This window comes from Abrus precatorius, unplaced genomic scaffold (assembly GCF_003935025.1).
Source record: "Abrus precatorius isolate BTA unplaced genomic scaffold, Abrus_2018 Scaffold9, whole genome shotgun sequence".
NCBI classification, from domain to species: Eukaryota; Viridiplantae; Streptophyta; class Magnoliopsida; order Fabales; family Fabaceae; genus Abrus; species Abrus precatorius.
In genome coordinates this window covers 22760549-22777575 of record NW_020874439.1, presented here as the reverse complement: position 1 = coordinate 22777575, position 17027 = coordinate 22760549, and the positions used below count along the sequence as shown (strand labels likewise).

At 33.3% G+C, this 17027-nt stretch overlaps 1 protein-coding gene across 1 annotated transcript in view; it reads right to left on the bottom strand.

Moving 5' to 3' along the window:
- LOC113848970 (midasin) overlaps positions 1–15409 on the bottom strand; it is a 42616-nt gene extending 27207 nt beyond the window's left edge. The window contains exons 1-25 of the mRNA XM_027478439.1: positions 15288–15409; positions 14806–15125; positions 13789–13855; positions 13458–13693; positions 13154–13363; positions 12753–12922; positions 11589–11698; positions 11350–11469; positions 9718–9793; positions 9036–9158; positions 8810–8909; positions 8635–8728; positions 8418–8552; positions 8284–8340; positions 7999–8175; positions 7798–7923; positions 5982–7721; positions 5350–5417; positions 5073–5268; positions 4871–4975; positions 4368–4673; positions 3214–3407; positions 3046–3136; positions 1297–1447; positions 379–452 (exon numbers count right to left, since the gene is read on the bottom strand). Coding sequence (XP_027334240.1) covers positions 379–452; positions 1297–1447; positions 3046–3136; positions 3214–3407; positions 4368–4673; positions 4871–4975; positions 5073–5268; positions 5350–5417; positions 5982–7721; positions 7798–7923; positions 7999–8175; positions 8284–8340; positions 8418–8552; positions 8635–8728; positions 8810–8909; positions 9036–9158; positions 9718–9793; positions 11350–11469; positions 11589–11698; positions 12753–12922; positions 13154–13363; positions 13458–13693; positions 13789–13855; positions 14806–15125; positions 15288–15392 — 5151 coding nt within the window. The 5' untranslated portion in view covers positions 15393–15409. The remainder of the gene's footprint in view (positions 1–378; positions 453–1296; positions 1448–3045; positions 3137–3213; positions 3408–4367; positions 4674–4870; positions 4976–5072; positions 5269–5349; positions 5418–5981; positions 7722–7797; positions 7924–7998; positions 8176–8283; positions 8341–8417; positions 8553–8634; positions 8729–8809; positions 8910–9035; positions 9159–9717; positions 9794–11349; positions 11470–11588; positions 11699–12752; positions 12923–13153; positions 13364–13457; positions 13694–13788; positions 13856–14805; positions 15126–15287) is intronic.
- Positions 15410–17027: the final 1618 nt, after the last annotated feature.

The following is a 17027-nucleotide window of genomic DNA, read 5'->3' as shown; positions in this document are numbered from 1 at the left end:
AGATCCTACGAAAGACTCATTCAGGGTAACATAGGGACGTAATTGTGTTTACAATATGTCCGTACATACTCACTGTCTAACGAGATCTCCCATAACTATTGAAAATTATATAATGTAGTTATGTAAGAACATAATTGTGTTTACAATATGTCAGTACATACTCACCGTATAACAAGATCTGCCATAACTACTGAAAATTATATAATGTAATTATATAAAGGATGGTAAACCATAGACAGCATCCTCCATTATTATATTACTTCACAATAGTTTTATAACTTTTTACAAGCACATACAATTACATAACTAATTCCACTGTGTCTCACCACTAGATGGAGAGAGACAATGCATAATTGATGAATATCACGAGAAACATACCCCCAGCTTCTGCAGAAGAAAAGATAAGCATTTCTCCCTTGTCTCTGCAGCATCCCCTTTTGAAATTCCAGTCCCTGATAAAAGTTGAGAAAGTGTAAACAGAAGGCATACAGTAAGATCTAATTCATGTCCACAGAACTTCTGGGATATCAATGTTTGAAGAGTGTTTCTGCCTCAGGCATTTTGGGAGCCCATAAATGAACCTTTGTTTGATAGAAATGCAATATAAAACCAAACTTTAAGCTTTCAGAATATTCAGACAAGTAAAATAATATAAATCCATCTCCATTGCCACCACAATCAAAGCACAGAAACAATACTCCTACCATATCCAAAATCCAAAATAACCTAAAACCATTACCACCACTATCACCATTAACAATTATATTAAATATTAAATTTATATGTGTTCAATTTTAGAACTTCAGTAACAATATTATATAATTCATCTAAAAATTTTGAAGCTGAAACAGAAGAACATATAATTGAGCCCAAAAATAGAAATAATTCTCCATGCAACCCAAACATAGAAGATTCTGATTTCATTCTAGCTTAACAGAAATTTACATTTTCAACACATGGCCAACCCTTGGAACATACTAAAGCCCCAAGTGGAAGCCATCAAACATCGAGATACCAAATCATTTCATCAAATATTCGGGTAGAGGTAAATCCTAACCAGCCCAAAGCTTATGGCTCCAACCAGTACCAAGAAATACTTCATGCATTCTCCTCCAAGCAGAAAATAGTTACTAAACTGCTGCCTGCCCACCATCCATATATCTCCCAAAGTGTAACCAACTTGCACATTTCATCAATTTGGACTAGGGCTCTTGATTAAAATGAGATCACAAATTACAGATATAAAGAAATTAGAGAAGTTGAAAAAATGAAAGATCATTAACAAGTGAATCGTACCTAGACTTAAACCATCAAGCAAAACAAGAAATACTCCATGAAGAAGTGCATATTCAGGACCTAAGCTTTCTTCCGTTGCAACAAAAAAATCAACCCAAGAAATGAGATCTCTCACTGTAAGCATTCTCCCTGGATGCAGTTTATTGAACCACTGAAAAGCATAGGAGTAATAAATATCAAATGGATAATATTACATAATAGATAAATAGATCAAAGAATTAATCACTACATCAGCAAACATCACATAAAAATGAAATAGTAGTATTCAAATATCATTACATGCTAAAAATCAAATCAAGAACCTAATACCCTCCCAATTTTTTTTATTTTATTTTTATGAGACGAACATTAAGATAAAGAAGAGAAATAAAAGAGCCCAAAAAGCCTTATAAAACCACTAGAACAAGCTCATCAAACCCATAAGACCAACTCAAACAAAATATCAAAGGCAGACACCCACAACAAGCCAAAACACAACTCTGAACAAAATCGATTGACAGAAGATTAAAAGAACATCTGATGAAACAAAAACTAGAATAAACTGTAAGTGTAAAACCAACAAAGTGGAAGCAGGCAAGGAAGTATAACTACCATATTATGACAAAGGTCAAACTCTATAACACAATCTACCTTAGCCCAGTTCTTATCCAGCACCACCAGCTTACTTTATCAGCTGCTATAGTTCCCTTCCCACAATGTGAATCTCTATCACTTTGCAGTTACAGCCCAGTTCCACCTCTCAAGTTACTTCTGAACACTAGCTAACTCTGGACCTACCTATATTAGCCATGAGTGATCACCAACCTCACAGTTTGGAATGATTGCAGTAGTTCTACCTATAGAATAGATCATGAACGAGGTGATCAGACTGGTACTCAAATCTTTTTATGTTCCCAGGTTTCCAGACACTTCTGCTTTATTCGAGGCTGCTACTCAGCACTAATGGATCAAAGAAGAGAGGGGAAAGAACCTAATCTCATCATGTAACTGAATTAGGAAAATTTAGTGGATAATGCAAGTAACTTGCCCTTCAACTCTTCAGGGTCTAATTCCGTCAATAAAGGTATACTCCAGAACCAGCTCTAAAAAAGCCAACAATTAAGAGCAAGAAAAACTATATACCAAATATATTAATATATTGGTTTTCTATTACCATTTATTTGCTTACTTGTATTAATGGAACCCTCTCATGTATAATAGATAATTCAGATTAATGAGAAACCTTTCACACTTCTTCATGGATATTAGACCAGCATATTGGGTCTCATACCCCACATTTATGGCAGCAATCACTGACCAGACCAGAATCCTAACCAGAGATGAGGACCACAGCAACCCAAAACAATACCGACCCAATCTCTTCTCTAAATATTGACCACCATTCTTTGTAAATCACAGACCATTATTTGAATGGTACCTAATTCCAAGGTGGGATGCTGAAAACAATATTATTATGGCATGGGTAGCATGTTTCAAAATAGAGAAGCAGAAGCTCCACCAATTAAGTTTAAGGGAACCTATATTTTATGTTTTTCTTCATTAAACTAGTATATTTTAGAGCTTCTGCAAATTTTATTTTGCTTGTCCTTTTCTTTTAAGGGGAAGAGAAACCCCATATTGCACCGATGACAAGAATCCCAACACTAAAGTAAAAGCAAAACGGGCACCACAGTAGCAGCAGCTCAGCAGTGAATATTTTACATGCAGCAACAGTTAATGACTTCAATAGTGAATCACCATATAATATACCTCAAAAAAATTTATCATAGCATTAACAATGAGTGTGAGTCTTTCTTGATATGCGGGGCCTAACTTGCCAGCAACTTTATACTTGGAAATTCTGCAAAATAAATAAACAAGAAATAAGATGCATGTTTATCTAAACACTAATACTCTAATACAGTAAATTAAATGTACCTTTTCAGTGCAATGCCTTGAAGCTCATCCAGATCATTAACAGGGGGAACCCATATCTCTGTGAAACGGTTGCGTAGTGCTGGAGATAACTCCTTCTTACCATAATCACCACCAGGATTCATTGTAGCAAGAACAAAAAAATTTGAGTGTGCAGTAACCCTCTCCAGATCAGACCCTCCTTTCTCAGCCAAAGACTGCAACCACAATGAACAAACATCAGAAATTGTTGACAATTATGCAGAAAAACATGACCAGTAGTAAGTAACCACAATCTACATGAGCAATTAGCTATGTTTATAATCACATCAAAAGTGCTTTTTTGTTCTATGTAGTTTGTCTAGTAATAAGGTTCTTTATAATGATATAGAAGTTATTAGAAAATAAAGCACATAACTCACTCCCAAAAGCTAGCTTATAAGAAAAGGTATACCCAAGCCTTAAAAAAAATATTATGGATCTATTCCTAGCCAATGTGGGATATTTTAACACTCATCCCTCATGTCCAAGACTAGACATCTGGTGCATGAAGTTTGCAAGACTAAATATCTGTAGATGACCTAACAAGATTAGCCATCAATAAGCAACCTAACATTCAAACTGAATAGGCTCTAATACAAATATCATATTAGAAACTAGGCTTAACTCACTCCCAAAAATTATCACATGAGAAGAGAGTTACACAAGTCTTATAAGAAATATTTTGACTCTATTCTTAGCCTATGTGTAACATCTACCTACATTATCTTTATTTATTCTTTGTGCTTTAGCTAAGGGATATAACTGATCCTACTTTTTTTATAACATTTCTACAATTCTACTCAAGAATATTTAATCTCAATCCAGCTCAAAATACCTATCAAATTCTAAGTAGATACGTCCCACAATGATAAAGGACTGCCCGTTTCATTTCTCCCAATCCCTTTTTTGGGAAAGCAAAAATAAGGAGTTGCCACATCTTTTCATTTTGTGCACATTATATAATATATTCACTCAGTATTTAAAACACATACAATTATAAGTATACCGATAGAAAGAGAAGTAATGATACCAATATTTGATACACTATTGGACTATTGGTTATAAAGGTAGGTCCAAAAAACGGGCTTAAGCAGCAAATTAAGAAAAAAGTAAGAATATAGATTAAAAAAACTTACTAGCATCCTTTCTGGCTCCAGCACACTGTTCAATCTCTCAAGTACACTATCATCAGCCAAGGATATTTCATCCACAAGAAAGAGCTCACCATCTCTCATTGCCTTTATAAGCGGACCATCCTGCCACACAAATATGCTCTGCCACTTTTGATGCAGAACATCTAGCTCCAACTTTATTTGCTCAAGAGCATAAAGATACTCTCTGCTAACATGCGAACTACAAACTTGTCCTCCTTTCAATTTTCTTATCATACTATTCAGCAGATCAAGAGTTGAAGAAGCTTTATTTATGTCACAAGAAACTAACTGCAGCAGAAAATTAAGTGTTCTCTTCATGAATAAAAAGGATTCAGATAGAAGAGAAAAGGGAAAGAGAAACGGTGGTGTAAATAGAAGAGCTGTTGGAATGCAGCAAAAATAAGGCTAGGAAACTATACATACAAGTCAACTTAAAACTCATTGCATGATCCAAACAGGAAAAAAGAAAGAAAGAGAACACTCACAAAGTCCTTGGGAAAGTATGTAGAAGCCTTTAGTTTCTTCAGCTTTTCAATGATCTCTTTATAATTAGATATCAGTGTAGATCTCTCTCGTATGGGACGGAATCCCTGAGAAAAATTTCCTAGTTAACACTTCAGCTGATAATAGTAATATATATTTCCCTTATGAATCCTTACGTTAATGAAAAAGCATGAGAAAACCAACCCCAATAAAATCAGATGTTTCTGTATACTGATGGCAATTCAAGATATGTAACTTTAACTGCAAACAAGCACTTAATAACTGACAAACAGTTGTCTTCCCTCCACCTGTTTCCCCAACAAGCAGTACAGGCTCACGTAACTTAAAGCAGCGTTCCACAAGGAAGTATAGCCTCTGCATAGTTTTTGTCAAGAATACACTGCATATAGAAGAACAATCAGTAAGAGGCAGTGAACGTTAGATTTTGGACTAGACTGGAAAGGCAACAATGAGATCATACCTTTCTAGACTCTCTGAACTTCCTAAACCAACGATCAAATTGGAAGAAGAGTTGCCTCTAAATAATATCTGCAATACAGTTAAATTGTTTGTTGAAGAAATATTTAATGTTCAACCTTCTACAATTCTTTAAATTATTTTGAACTAAATCCTAAGAGAAACAATACTTTCCAAACCAATACCCAAGAACTCAACGCTGAAAATCAGAAATTAACATAGAAGGCATATCATCAATACATTATACAATATATAGGTACATCAAAGTTTTAAATTTAAGTCCAAATTATATGACTGTTATCAACAACAGAACAATTTGTATATAAGACAGAAAAAAAATGGAAAATATGGAGAATGTTCAACAGAAATTCCACAGTTACCTAGAAATTAATTGAATCCAAGATAAAATTCTCAATTTTTCAGTGCTTAGTCAATGAAGCCTACACTGAGTAACCTAACCTTCCATAATTCAATTTACCAAATTTCCACAAAGTATATAATGATTATTCAGAGATAAAAATCAATATCCAAAAGCATAAAGCATATGAAAAAGTCAGGGCAGACAATAATAAACAGTAACCATCATCCATTGGCTAACCGCATATGTGCAGAAAACAATAAAAGAAAGTTTGATACCTGATCATATAAATTTTTTACATTTAGTTTAACCCGAAGATGCTTTTCCAGAACTTCTTGAACAACAGACTTCTCATCCTCATCCCGTAGCCTTTCTGCCAAAAGATAATAGCCATCTTTGGCCAAATCTTCATAAGAGCTACCAAATCTCTTGTAACGCTCAGCCCAGCGAAACAAGTCTCGAGGAGTTATAAATCCATGTTTACCAGCAAAGACTCTGCTACTCTGTCTGTGCAACCGTAGTTCCTTCATCACTTCAACCATTTTTTTGGCATAACTTAAGGGGATTTCACATCTCTCCCCCAATATTTTGCAGAGCTCATCATCTGGAATTTCACCAACATGAATCTCCACAAAACGATTGCGAAATGCCCGGGACAACATTTTGCGACCACCATAAAGTGTTGGTGGATTTTGAGTTGCAAAGAGCATGAAGTCTGGATGTGCTTTAATCGTTACTTGCAGTTCAGGAACAAAAAGCTCTCTGTTATCATCAAGTAATCGGTTCAATGCCTCCAGCACATCAGATGGAGCCAAGTTAAGCTCATCCAGTACAATCCAGTAACCATTTCTCACAGCTTTAACCAAAACACCTTCATTAAAAACAAGCTTTCCACTAGTGTCAGTTATATAAGAACCTAAATACTCCTGCAAATCAGTGTGTTCATGATTATTGATTCTTACAAAATCATGACCAGTTATTGCAGCAAGATACTGAACAAGGCTAGTTTTCCCACTAGATGTGGGTCCCTGTAAGAGGACAGGATATCTCTTTATTAGAACAGCACGTGCCAAATTTGCAAGATGCTCCTGCACACTTTTTGTTTGAACATAGTTCCCTGAATATCCATCAGATTTGAAGGTATCTAAATAGCTGTAAAAATGTACATGTGGAAGCATATACCCTCCCAACAAAAGAGATGATATCTTTTGCCTCATTATTTCAGCACTGGGTCCATCCAACAATGAGAGGAAGAACATGCTAAACCCATCATACAGTGCCTTTTGAAATCCAAATTTTCTCTCTGCCTTCCTTGTATACTCTAGAGCACGATAAAGGGACCTTAAACTGTATTGAGGTTTCTGATTAGCACTATCCTGCAACCTCTCTTCAGATTCCTTTTTTGATTCTTTATAGAAACACACAATTTTATTCACCAACTGTTGATCCATAAAGCCACAGCTAATGAACTGACTAATAAACAAACTTAAATCCTCATCATCCAAAACATCATCAACAAAATACTCAGTAAATCTACTTCTCAAAGAAACAGGCAAATCCCGCTTCCCTGCATCTGTTGCAGGATTCATGCAAGCAAATATACGAAAGTTTGGATGACGGCAAATATAATCTGTATCACCTCTTTCAGCTAAACACAGCACTCCATGTTCCCCTTCTAGAACACCAACAATTCTTTGCAAGGTTTCCGGAGGAGCCAAATTCACCTCATCAAGCAAAATCCACTCACCATTTCTAAGAGCAGTTACAAAACTTCCTTCTACAAATGAAAACATCATCCCTGAAGAAGGATTATTTTGACAGACACTATCCAGTTTTAAACAAAATCTCTCCCAAGCTTGAATTAATTCTTCTTCTAATGGCCTTTTACGCTTTTTTGAAGATCCAGGTTGAATAAGCTCAACTGACTTTTCAACTGCTTTTCGCAATCCTTGCAGTAGCATTTCCCAATTCTTATCAATTAAAAACTTTTGTAGATGACCAAGAAAGTCTACATTTTTCTGAACAGCAGTAAAGCGTTAGAGCCATTAGCAACAATTACACACAAAATGTCAATACAAAAAAAAAAAGAAATACCTTCTTCGAAAATGTCCTAGTAAAGATATCCTCAAACTCCTTATAAAGGGGGAAATACACAAACTGTGCATCCATAGGCTTAAACCCCCCTAGTAAGTCAGCAACATCACTTTGCTGACTCAAGTTCTGGAGGAAAAACAGCCAAACACATCAGTAAAAGAATTACAAATAAAGGAAATTAATAGAGAAGTATTGATATACCAAAACAGTAAGCTTTTGACCAAGCCTTGAAGCTAAATTTTGAACAATTGTAGTCTTCCCAGTACCAGTTTCTCCAACTAATAGTACAGGCTCATTATATCTGACAGAGCAAGCTATGCGCTCCAAAACATGCAGAGAACTACGGATCTCAACAAAAGGTCTTTTATGCTTTTCTAACTGCATAAGAGAAAAACAAAGCATACCAAGGAAACATAAGACCTTCTTACCAAAATTGTATCATTGTTTAAGATTTTAAATTGTCAACTGACTATGCTGAATACTGACAGATTTTTTAGAGTACTGAAGGGAAACTCGGCCTATTCTTAAATCTGTGACAGAATCCTGCATTTAACAACCACAAATGAGAAGCTGATCTGGCAAAAATACAAAGCAAAGCTTGATATTTCAATAGATAAAACCTGAATTATTGGTTTGTCATGGGGATACAAGTTCTCAGCAGCAGAAACTGGTAATTTCCACAATTCTGCTATCTCTTTCATTATTGACAAACGGTTTTTAATTGATGTTGAAAAGGAAGCAAATACATCAACAGCCTGAGATCATAGCTAAATATGAGGTAACTCTATGAAACAGATTATGCGGAACAAGGGGATAAAAAGAACCTAAAAAACAGACCTCTTTATACACCCTTAAACATTGGTTTTCTGATAAGCTACCATTAAAGCAAAAACCTAAACCTGCAATCCTTTTGCACCACTTAAGGAGATCCCTACCATGAATAATCAAAAGTCAGACCAATTAAAGAAAATTGACAAAACAAGCACAGGCAAAATAGTATTACTTTAAATACCTTAACGAGAATCTGCAGGGACAATAAACAGAAGCAGAACTTCCAGAGTGAAAACCCACAATTTCAAGCATGCAGATAGAATTAACCCTTTCAAAGGTTTCTGCCAAAAAATAAATAAAATATATATATATAGCAATATAACAAAGAATGAGCCCATATTTTCCACTTAAAATAACACAAATGAGCAAGTGTGAAACTACAAAGTAACAAAATATCATATTTATACCGAGGAGTCTGTCAACATGAAGCTCCAAATCAGGATACCTCGCTTTGATTATATCTTCCATCTCTTTCTTATCTGGAGATGGAATCATCACTCTTCTCCAAAAGACACTATGTGAATTTTGAGCTTCCAGTACAAAAAAATCAGCTTGTCATAAATAAGGCAAAAAAGGAGAATAATAGAATTTTGATTCAACACCCAAAGCCAAGTTTTCCCACTAGGTGAGGTAGCGCACAGATCAAAAGATACAATTTGTCTCTTCCAAAAACCTTACACAAGAATCTTTCTCTATATAAAAAAATATGATAACAGAAACAAGGATGGGCGTTGGGCATTGATGCAAAGATGCATGCATCTTGTTCAGTAAAAGATGCAAAGCCAAAGATAAACTTACTCTCCACTTTGCCATTTTAAACTTTGTCTCCACATTGTTTCAAGGGTATTGCTCATGATACACATAGGTCTCCACTTTGTCAGAGAAGCAAAGCCCTTGAAACAATCATGTACCTTCAAAGATGCATGCATCATGCTTCAACCAACAGTATCAAAAAATTGGATTTACTGTATACTACTAGAAAATGTTTGTCTCTTCTTATAACCAAACTAGCATAGGTATCACCAAAACAAAATCATGAGGAAAAAGAATGACAATACAGTAGAAAATTGAAAGAGGTAAGGTAGAAACCTGCATTCTCAGATGTGTCAAACTTAGAAACAGCAATAGTTGAAAACATTCTAAAACTATCTGCCACCTTTACTACCTGCAAAATATGAAACTCCTCAACAATTATTAGCAAGTACAGAGGAATGAACAGGTAAATAGACAAAAAGGTAACCCATTTAGTATTTTGGTAATGCATGCATCACCTTCCCCATAAAATATGCATATATTAGGATCTTTGGTTACCCTAGGGCAACGTAAAAGATGCCAAAGGATGCTGCCACCACTACCAATCAAACAGAGCTCAATAACATTTTTCTAAGTAAAAGAAGAGAAAACAGCTCATAAACAAATTATGTTGTGTGCACAGCATTTTGGAGCCTTCATAACATGAAGAGGGGCAATAAAGAGAAGATAAGGTGGCATGTTTTAAATTAAAAATGAAAACAAAAACATTTTCCAATACTATATGGCCACTTAACTTTTCATTTATTTTAAAAACAAACCCTCAAGAACTATTGTTTTATAGTTTTAATTTTAGTAGAATTTATTTACATTTCTTTCTAATCATGTGATGCCTGATACTCACCTTGTAACGTTTTTCTGTTTGATAGGAACTATAAACAATGTTGTTATTGTGAAAATTACCACAAGATACTGTTAAAATAAATAGCTACAGTTGCCACCATATGCTTTCAAGCATCGCATGTTCTTCTAAAACTTCTCCACTGCCCATCCCCCAGCTACTACTTGCTTAGATGATTTCCTTCCTTCTGAATTTTCTTCCATCATCACAGAAAGAACATTTTCTAGGATACAATTGGTATAACCATGGATTGCTTAAACCAAAATTAAGCTTCATTAGCTATGTCATTCTACTTAACCATGTCAATTAATTCAATTCAAGGATAATGACTTCATAATAACCATGTTTAAAATAACAATTTATAGAGTTAACCAGAAATTGTTAACAAGCATATCAGTAATTTAAAATTAAATTTCTTCAAGTGGCGTAAAAAATGAATTAAAAAAACTTAACGGAAAAAAAAAAGTGTTACAAAGTAGATACTTTCTAGTGAAATAATTTGTTATCATGGTGCACACAAGATAGATCCTTTCACCTTGAAGCAGTTACTTGTAATATGTTTTGAAAGTTTTGACAGCTATGATTTTTTCATAGTTCTAATATATGGAATTACAGATGCATGTCCAAAGTTCAAGTTGTCTCCGTAGCTTACATTTGTTGAAAACCATAATTGTCTATTTGGATTCTCTTTGGAGCTCAGCACATTTAGCTACTTTGTCTAATTGTCCTATTGTTGCTTTTCTACTTAAGTAGATTCATATACTACCTAGGATTTACTTCCCCTTTCCTTCTACTAACATATCCCTCTACTATCCAGAAAATAAACATATATGTTCAAAAGATAATCATTTCCCTTCAAACAATCAGCAATTAAACGCACAACTATCCAACAATGAAAACAAAACATTTTACCATAGATGTTACCAATAAGCATACTCGTTACCACAGAGAAAAATGTGACAGTGGCATACATCAAATATGCCAAACCACTAGTGTGGTAAAAACAATATATAATAAACTGAACTCCTGTTACTTTTTTTAAGAAAAGAAGTATGCAAAGAAATCATCACCTCCCCATGTCCCGTTGCAAATGAACCAGCCCCTTCCAATAAAGGCATTAATATGGAATGTACATCAGACGGTGCTTTGTTGACATCCTCAAAAACAATCCACAAACCATTCTGCACAGCCTGTGATAACGACAGTACAGAAAAGCAAATAAGAAACCTTCTTTGCAATTATCTAAGCACATACAGCAAAAATTATTGATCTGTTTGAAGTTAGATAGGACTGGAACAGTCACACAAACCTGGGTAAGTGATCCAGGCTGCCATCTAAACTCCCCAGGCCTATCTGTACAGACATAAGCTCCAACCAATGTTCTACCATCAATTTGATCATCCATCTGTATAGATAGCACTGCAAGACAAAATAAGAGCATAAGTAATTATTAGATTTAAGCAATGATAAAAGAAGAAAGTTAGTGCATGTTTGATTCAGCTTATATTATTTTTAAGAAATAAACTCTTCTTTTTATCAGCTTCTTGTGATAGATTTTGAACAAATAACAATTATATTTCTAAATTTAAGTGTTACCAAACAATTGGTATCATCAACAAACTGCAAAAGAAAAACAGCAATTCCCTCTGAACCCACTTTAACTCCTTTCATGAAGACTGTTTGCTCCTGCTCTAGAAATAATATCACTAAGGACATCCACCATCAAATTAAACTAAAAATAAAAAACATGCAATCTCCTTTTTGCATCATTTGCCACTCTAAAAATTTATTATCACAAAATGACCAATAATTCACACTAAAAATGCTACAAATACTAAAAAAAACTCTCCTTTTTGCATCATTTGCCACTCTAAAAATTTATTATCACAAAATGACCAATAATTCACACTAAAAATGCTACAAATACTAAAAAAAACTGTAAATTAAAATAACACGAATCAAGTGCATGGCAGAATAAATAACCAATAAGACATCAGATCAGCTTACTTCCCTGTATTCCCTCCTATTAAAACAGTATTTGAAAGCTCATAGAAATTAATTTCAACTAATTTAAAAAAAAAAAAATTAACTGGCATACTTGAACAGTTGAACCAAAGCAGCCACAATTAATTTCAATAAGACCTCACATCAACTTATTTCCCAATGATCCCTTCTATTAAAACAGTATTTGAGTGCTCATAGAAATTAATTTCAACAATGAATTTCAAGAAAATAGGCATATGTGAACCAGAGCAGCCATAATGTGTACAAAACCAAACATGGTTATCATCTTCTATGAAGCATTTAATAACAATTTTCCCAGAGAATCCCCCACCCCCCAATCAAAGAAAAAAAAAAACTAAAATATATGTTCTTCCTACTCTCTGTGTTTGATCAATTTCTGTACAAGAGCAGACAAAATAATAATAATAATAATAATAATAACAACTAATTGGTATATATTAAGACATACCTTGGTTTCCACTATCTTGAGCCAGCTTGGCAATGAGAGCAGATTTTCCACAACCAGAAGGACCACATAAAAGAACAGGCCACCTCTGACTCACCGCCAACAGAACTCTATCATAACTTTTCTTCACCGCTGGTGTCAATACAAATGTATTACTTACTGATACATCACCCCTAAAATTACAAAAAGATATCAAAAATTAAGTGGTAATCCAAATGAAATATGGAATATCAGTAATATCAGTAAGAATCACCAAAGAGAAGCTACAAGAAATAAGCCAAGGGAAAGCATAAAAAGGACCACTTAAGAACTTTCAAGCATTAAGAAAGTGGGTAGCACTTAAATTTAAAATGCCAAGTCCAAGTCCAAAAATCAGTGTTTTAATCCAGAATAATAAGCTGTACCTTGTCATAAGCCGTTGACTCCTAAAAGGTTGTTGAAAATCATGAAGAGTTGGTGAACTAACATGCCGAGAATTAAAGCCAAAGGATTTTAAACAGTTCTCATTGTTGAAATCCATGCTTCCATCTGAAGAACCAGACACATAGTCTGCTACTGGCTCAACATACCAACCAGCTTTTTCTAGTGATGTGTCCTGACAGAACTCTTCCCAACTGAATATGGCAAATTGAAGGTTGTAACTTGTAATTAAACATGCACTACATTTTAAGTACAAAACACAGCCAAAAAGAAGTAAACAGTACTGACCGCAATAGACTAGAAAATGCTTCCTCAGCTCCAATATTCAAGTTTTCTGTAGCTCTATAACCTAACTTGAGCACAACTCTTAATATTTGCACCCCACACCACTTAAGATCTGGAGTGCATGGCTCTTTTATGAGATCCAGAAAACAAGACCAATTCCAAAGCTTTGAGAAAATTTCAGGTTTCATTAGAAGGAGGCGGTATGATATATGGGCAGCATGCAGTGCATGGGTCTCAACCTGGAAAAAAAAAAAAAAAAAGTTATTACTTGATCACATGCAGAAGCATGTCTCAAAATCATTTCTCAAAAAATCAATGCAAAAATTGAACTGACCATGTCTTGTTTCACTGATATTCTTTCAAATGGAGCAGGAGCAAAATTGAAATAGCTTAAAACAGAACTACATCAAATAGCAAACATGATCATATAATATTATTAGAAAAACAATTTTACAAAACAAATATAAAAGCTCAGATCAATAGAAATTTTCAACAAGAAATCAACATCATCCATTATGAAAAGGACATGCCATTTGTAGATAGAAAGATATATAATAACTAAATATCAAAAGGCTTGAGACACACCACTACATGAATTCTGCAAATAAAAGATTAAGAAAAGATATTCAATTATAATTTATATTACCAAATACAAGAGGAAAAATATTTATCAAAGTATTGCTGATAATTATCATTTCCTTAGGCTGGAATTTCAGGATTGGAAAACATTATCCCCCTTTCATTTTTCCTTTTTTACAAGTAGTTTTCTTCACAATGATGAAATGGGATTTTGGGGAGCACGGGGATGATGAAAAAATACAACATTCTTTTTTATTTTGGGCAAATGAAAGAACTACACAAATTAACATATTGATAATTGCTATACACGCACATACTTCACCATTAAAGAGAATGATGAAATATTGCCAAAAAAAAAGGTTATATCCTCCTAAGAAAAGGTACAGGCATGAGATATAGAAATGGAAAATAAATCCATTAATACAATATCTCACACAAAGTACCAAGTATATACAGACTTATTTGAGATTTAACAAGATTTCATGCTAAGCCATTCATAGAAGAAAAGAAAGGAAATATAAAAGGCATATTTTGCATTCCTAGCTTTTTAATGATAATAATTAACAGTACTAACCATGTTTCTACTGAATTCATAGGAATATCACAGTGAAGAAAGAACACAGAAGAAATTTGTAACAATGGCTTTATTATATATCGCCTATGAAAGCACACAGCATGATAGACAGACAGAACATGTAGATAGATAAGCTGTATAGAAGAAGTTATTGAAAACTAGGCTCAAACTACTGTATGTTACAGGGAAGGTATCAACCTCAGCAGAAAAGGACCCATGTCAAGTGCACGACAGAAGGCTAGACAAGCAAGCTCGTGAAGATCGAGACCCTTTCCCTGTCCACTATAAAACTCTATGACATTAGCAACTTCATCCAAAACGCTTTCGCGATCATCTTCCACAGCAGTTTCATCAGTATTACATCTCAAATCTGGTACAAGACTAAGCAGAGCAACAGCTTTATCTACAAAATGTCGAGCAATTGGACGGAAACATCCCATCAATGGAATTGTATAACTTGGGTGCAGAAACACCCCTACTAACACATTAACCATTTCCTCTTGAGTAACCAACTCCCCCTGCACACAAGAAAAAACAAATAAATAAAAAAATAACAATCTATACAAAAATTGAATTTTATTTGTTTAAGAGAAAACCAAAACAGGTAATATGAACTCAAATACGCGGGAAAAAATTTGTGCAATGCACACAGAAACTGCAATTCAAAATTGAAGCAATACCCTCTGTGCTAGCGACTCAAACTGTGGAAACGATTGGAGCTTCGGGCAACGATCAAAAAACCTTTGAAGCGAAGAATAAAGGCTGAAACTACCATCAATCGACATTTCAAGCTGAAATAGTTGTCTACGCTCGCTCAAATTGACTGTAAAAGAGTATTATATATATAACAACCAAAAAATTGAAGAAAAAAAATATTTTCTACTTGAAGCAGGTTTTCCTTGTCGATAAAAGTAGCCAACCAAAAGAAAAACAAAATTGATTAAGTTAATTAGCGGAGGTTAGGATTTTGAGCGTTTGCAGATAAAAACAATTCCACTGCGCTGCGAAGTGTTCTGCGGGAGCAAGCTCTGTGTGTCTTCTTCCCCAGCTAGTCTCCAAAACACCTTCGTGATACGTGTGTCGTGCGGGGTTTTAGGGTTTAAGCGCTCTTATATATACGTTCTCAGTAAACCGACTTAGTATGTTATTTGAAAAAAATGACACAAAAATTCAGTTATTTAGAATTGTGAGAGTAAATTTAAACGTAAATATTAAACAAATGATTTGTTATTGTTTCTGAAGCTGTTATGAATATATTTTCTTAATAATTATTTTGATATTTGAGAGATAAAGTATATTACATACGAAGACTATTTTCTCCGGTTTAATTTTCACTACCCTTTCTTCCTTCAAGGTAGATTTAATCCCTTTTATATACTTTCCTTTTAAAAAACGTACTTCTACATTGTATACAAACAATGTCAATCACTTTTTAAAATAAAATTACAATTTATAGTTATAATTCAACTACAATTTTCTTTAAATCAAAAATAATTTTCATAATAAAAATAAACAAAAATAATATTTTGATCTTCTAATTTTATTTTTAATACAATTTAAGCTTCTAACTTATTATTTAGTTTGATTCTTTAATTTCTCATTTTGCATCTATTTTATCCTTCTATTATAACAATTTTTTAATCAACATGTTTACAACCTTTCTTTTGGGTTAGAAAAATAAGTAACATATTTATTATTATATTATATTGTGTATTTCTTATCTTCTTGCCGGGTGAATTTTTATGTGAATTTTACTGAATAAATTAGACTTTCCCTTTATTCGACGGCACTCAAGTGAAATTCGTTTAATTTAATAAATATTAAAAAAAATCACATTGCCTATCTCTATTTGAAATAACAATAAAAATAATGTCATGTTGTCCTATGATATTTCATTACTTTATAAAAATAGTAAATAAATAATAAAACATAAAATGACTCAATACACAAATGATTAATATATTTTTTTTTCTAAGAATGAGAATGTTATTAATTAAGAGAATGTCAGAAGCAATTGCAATTATGAAAATTTTATTTAAGATGTGTTTCATTTGATAAACAAATATTTTATTGTATTTTTTAAACAAATTATAAGTATTGTCAAATTCACATCATTAAGAATTTTATTTTTACTTTCAAATGTTTGATAAAAACTAATGACAAAGTTTGAATAAATTAATAATTTTATTTTTACTTATAAAAATAAGTATTTTATATATATATATATATAATTGCAGGTCTTACGATAGTATTATAATTAAGAGCTCATTTTAAAAGTGTTTTTAAGTATCAATAATTTTTCTTTTCTAATCATTTATTAATTTAAATTTTCATTTTAATTTTTTATAATTTATTTATTTAATACCATAAGATATTTATTATTATTAACATTTTTTTGGTTATTTTATTGCTAGTAGTAA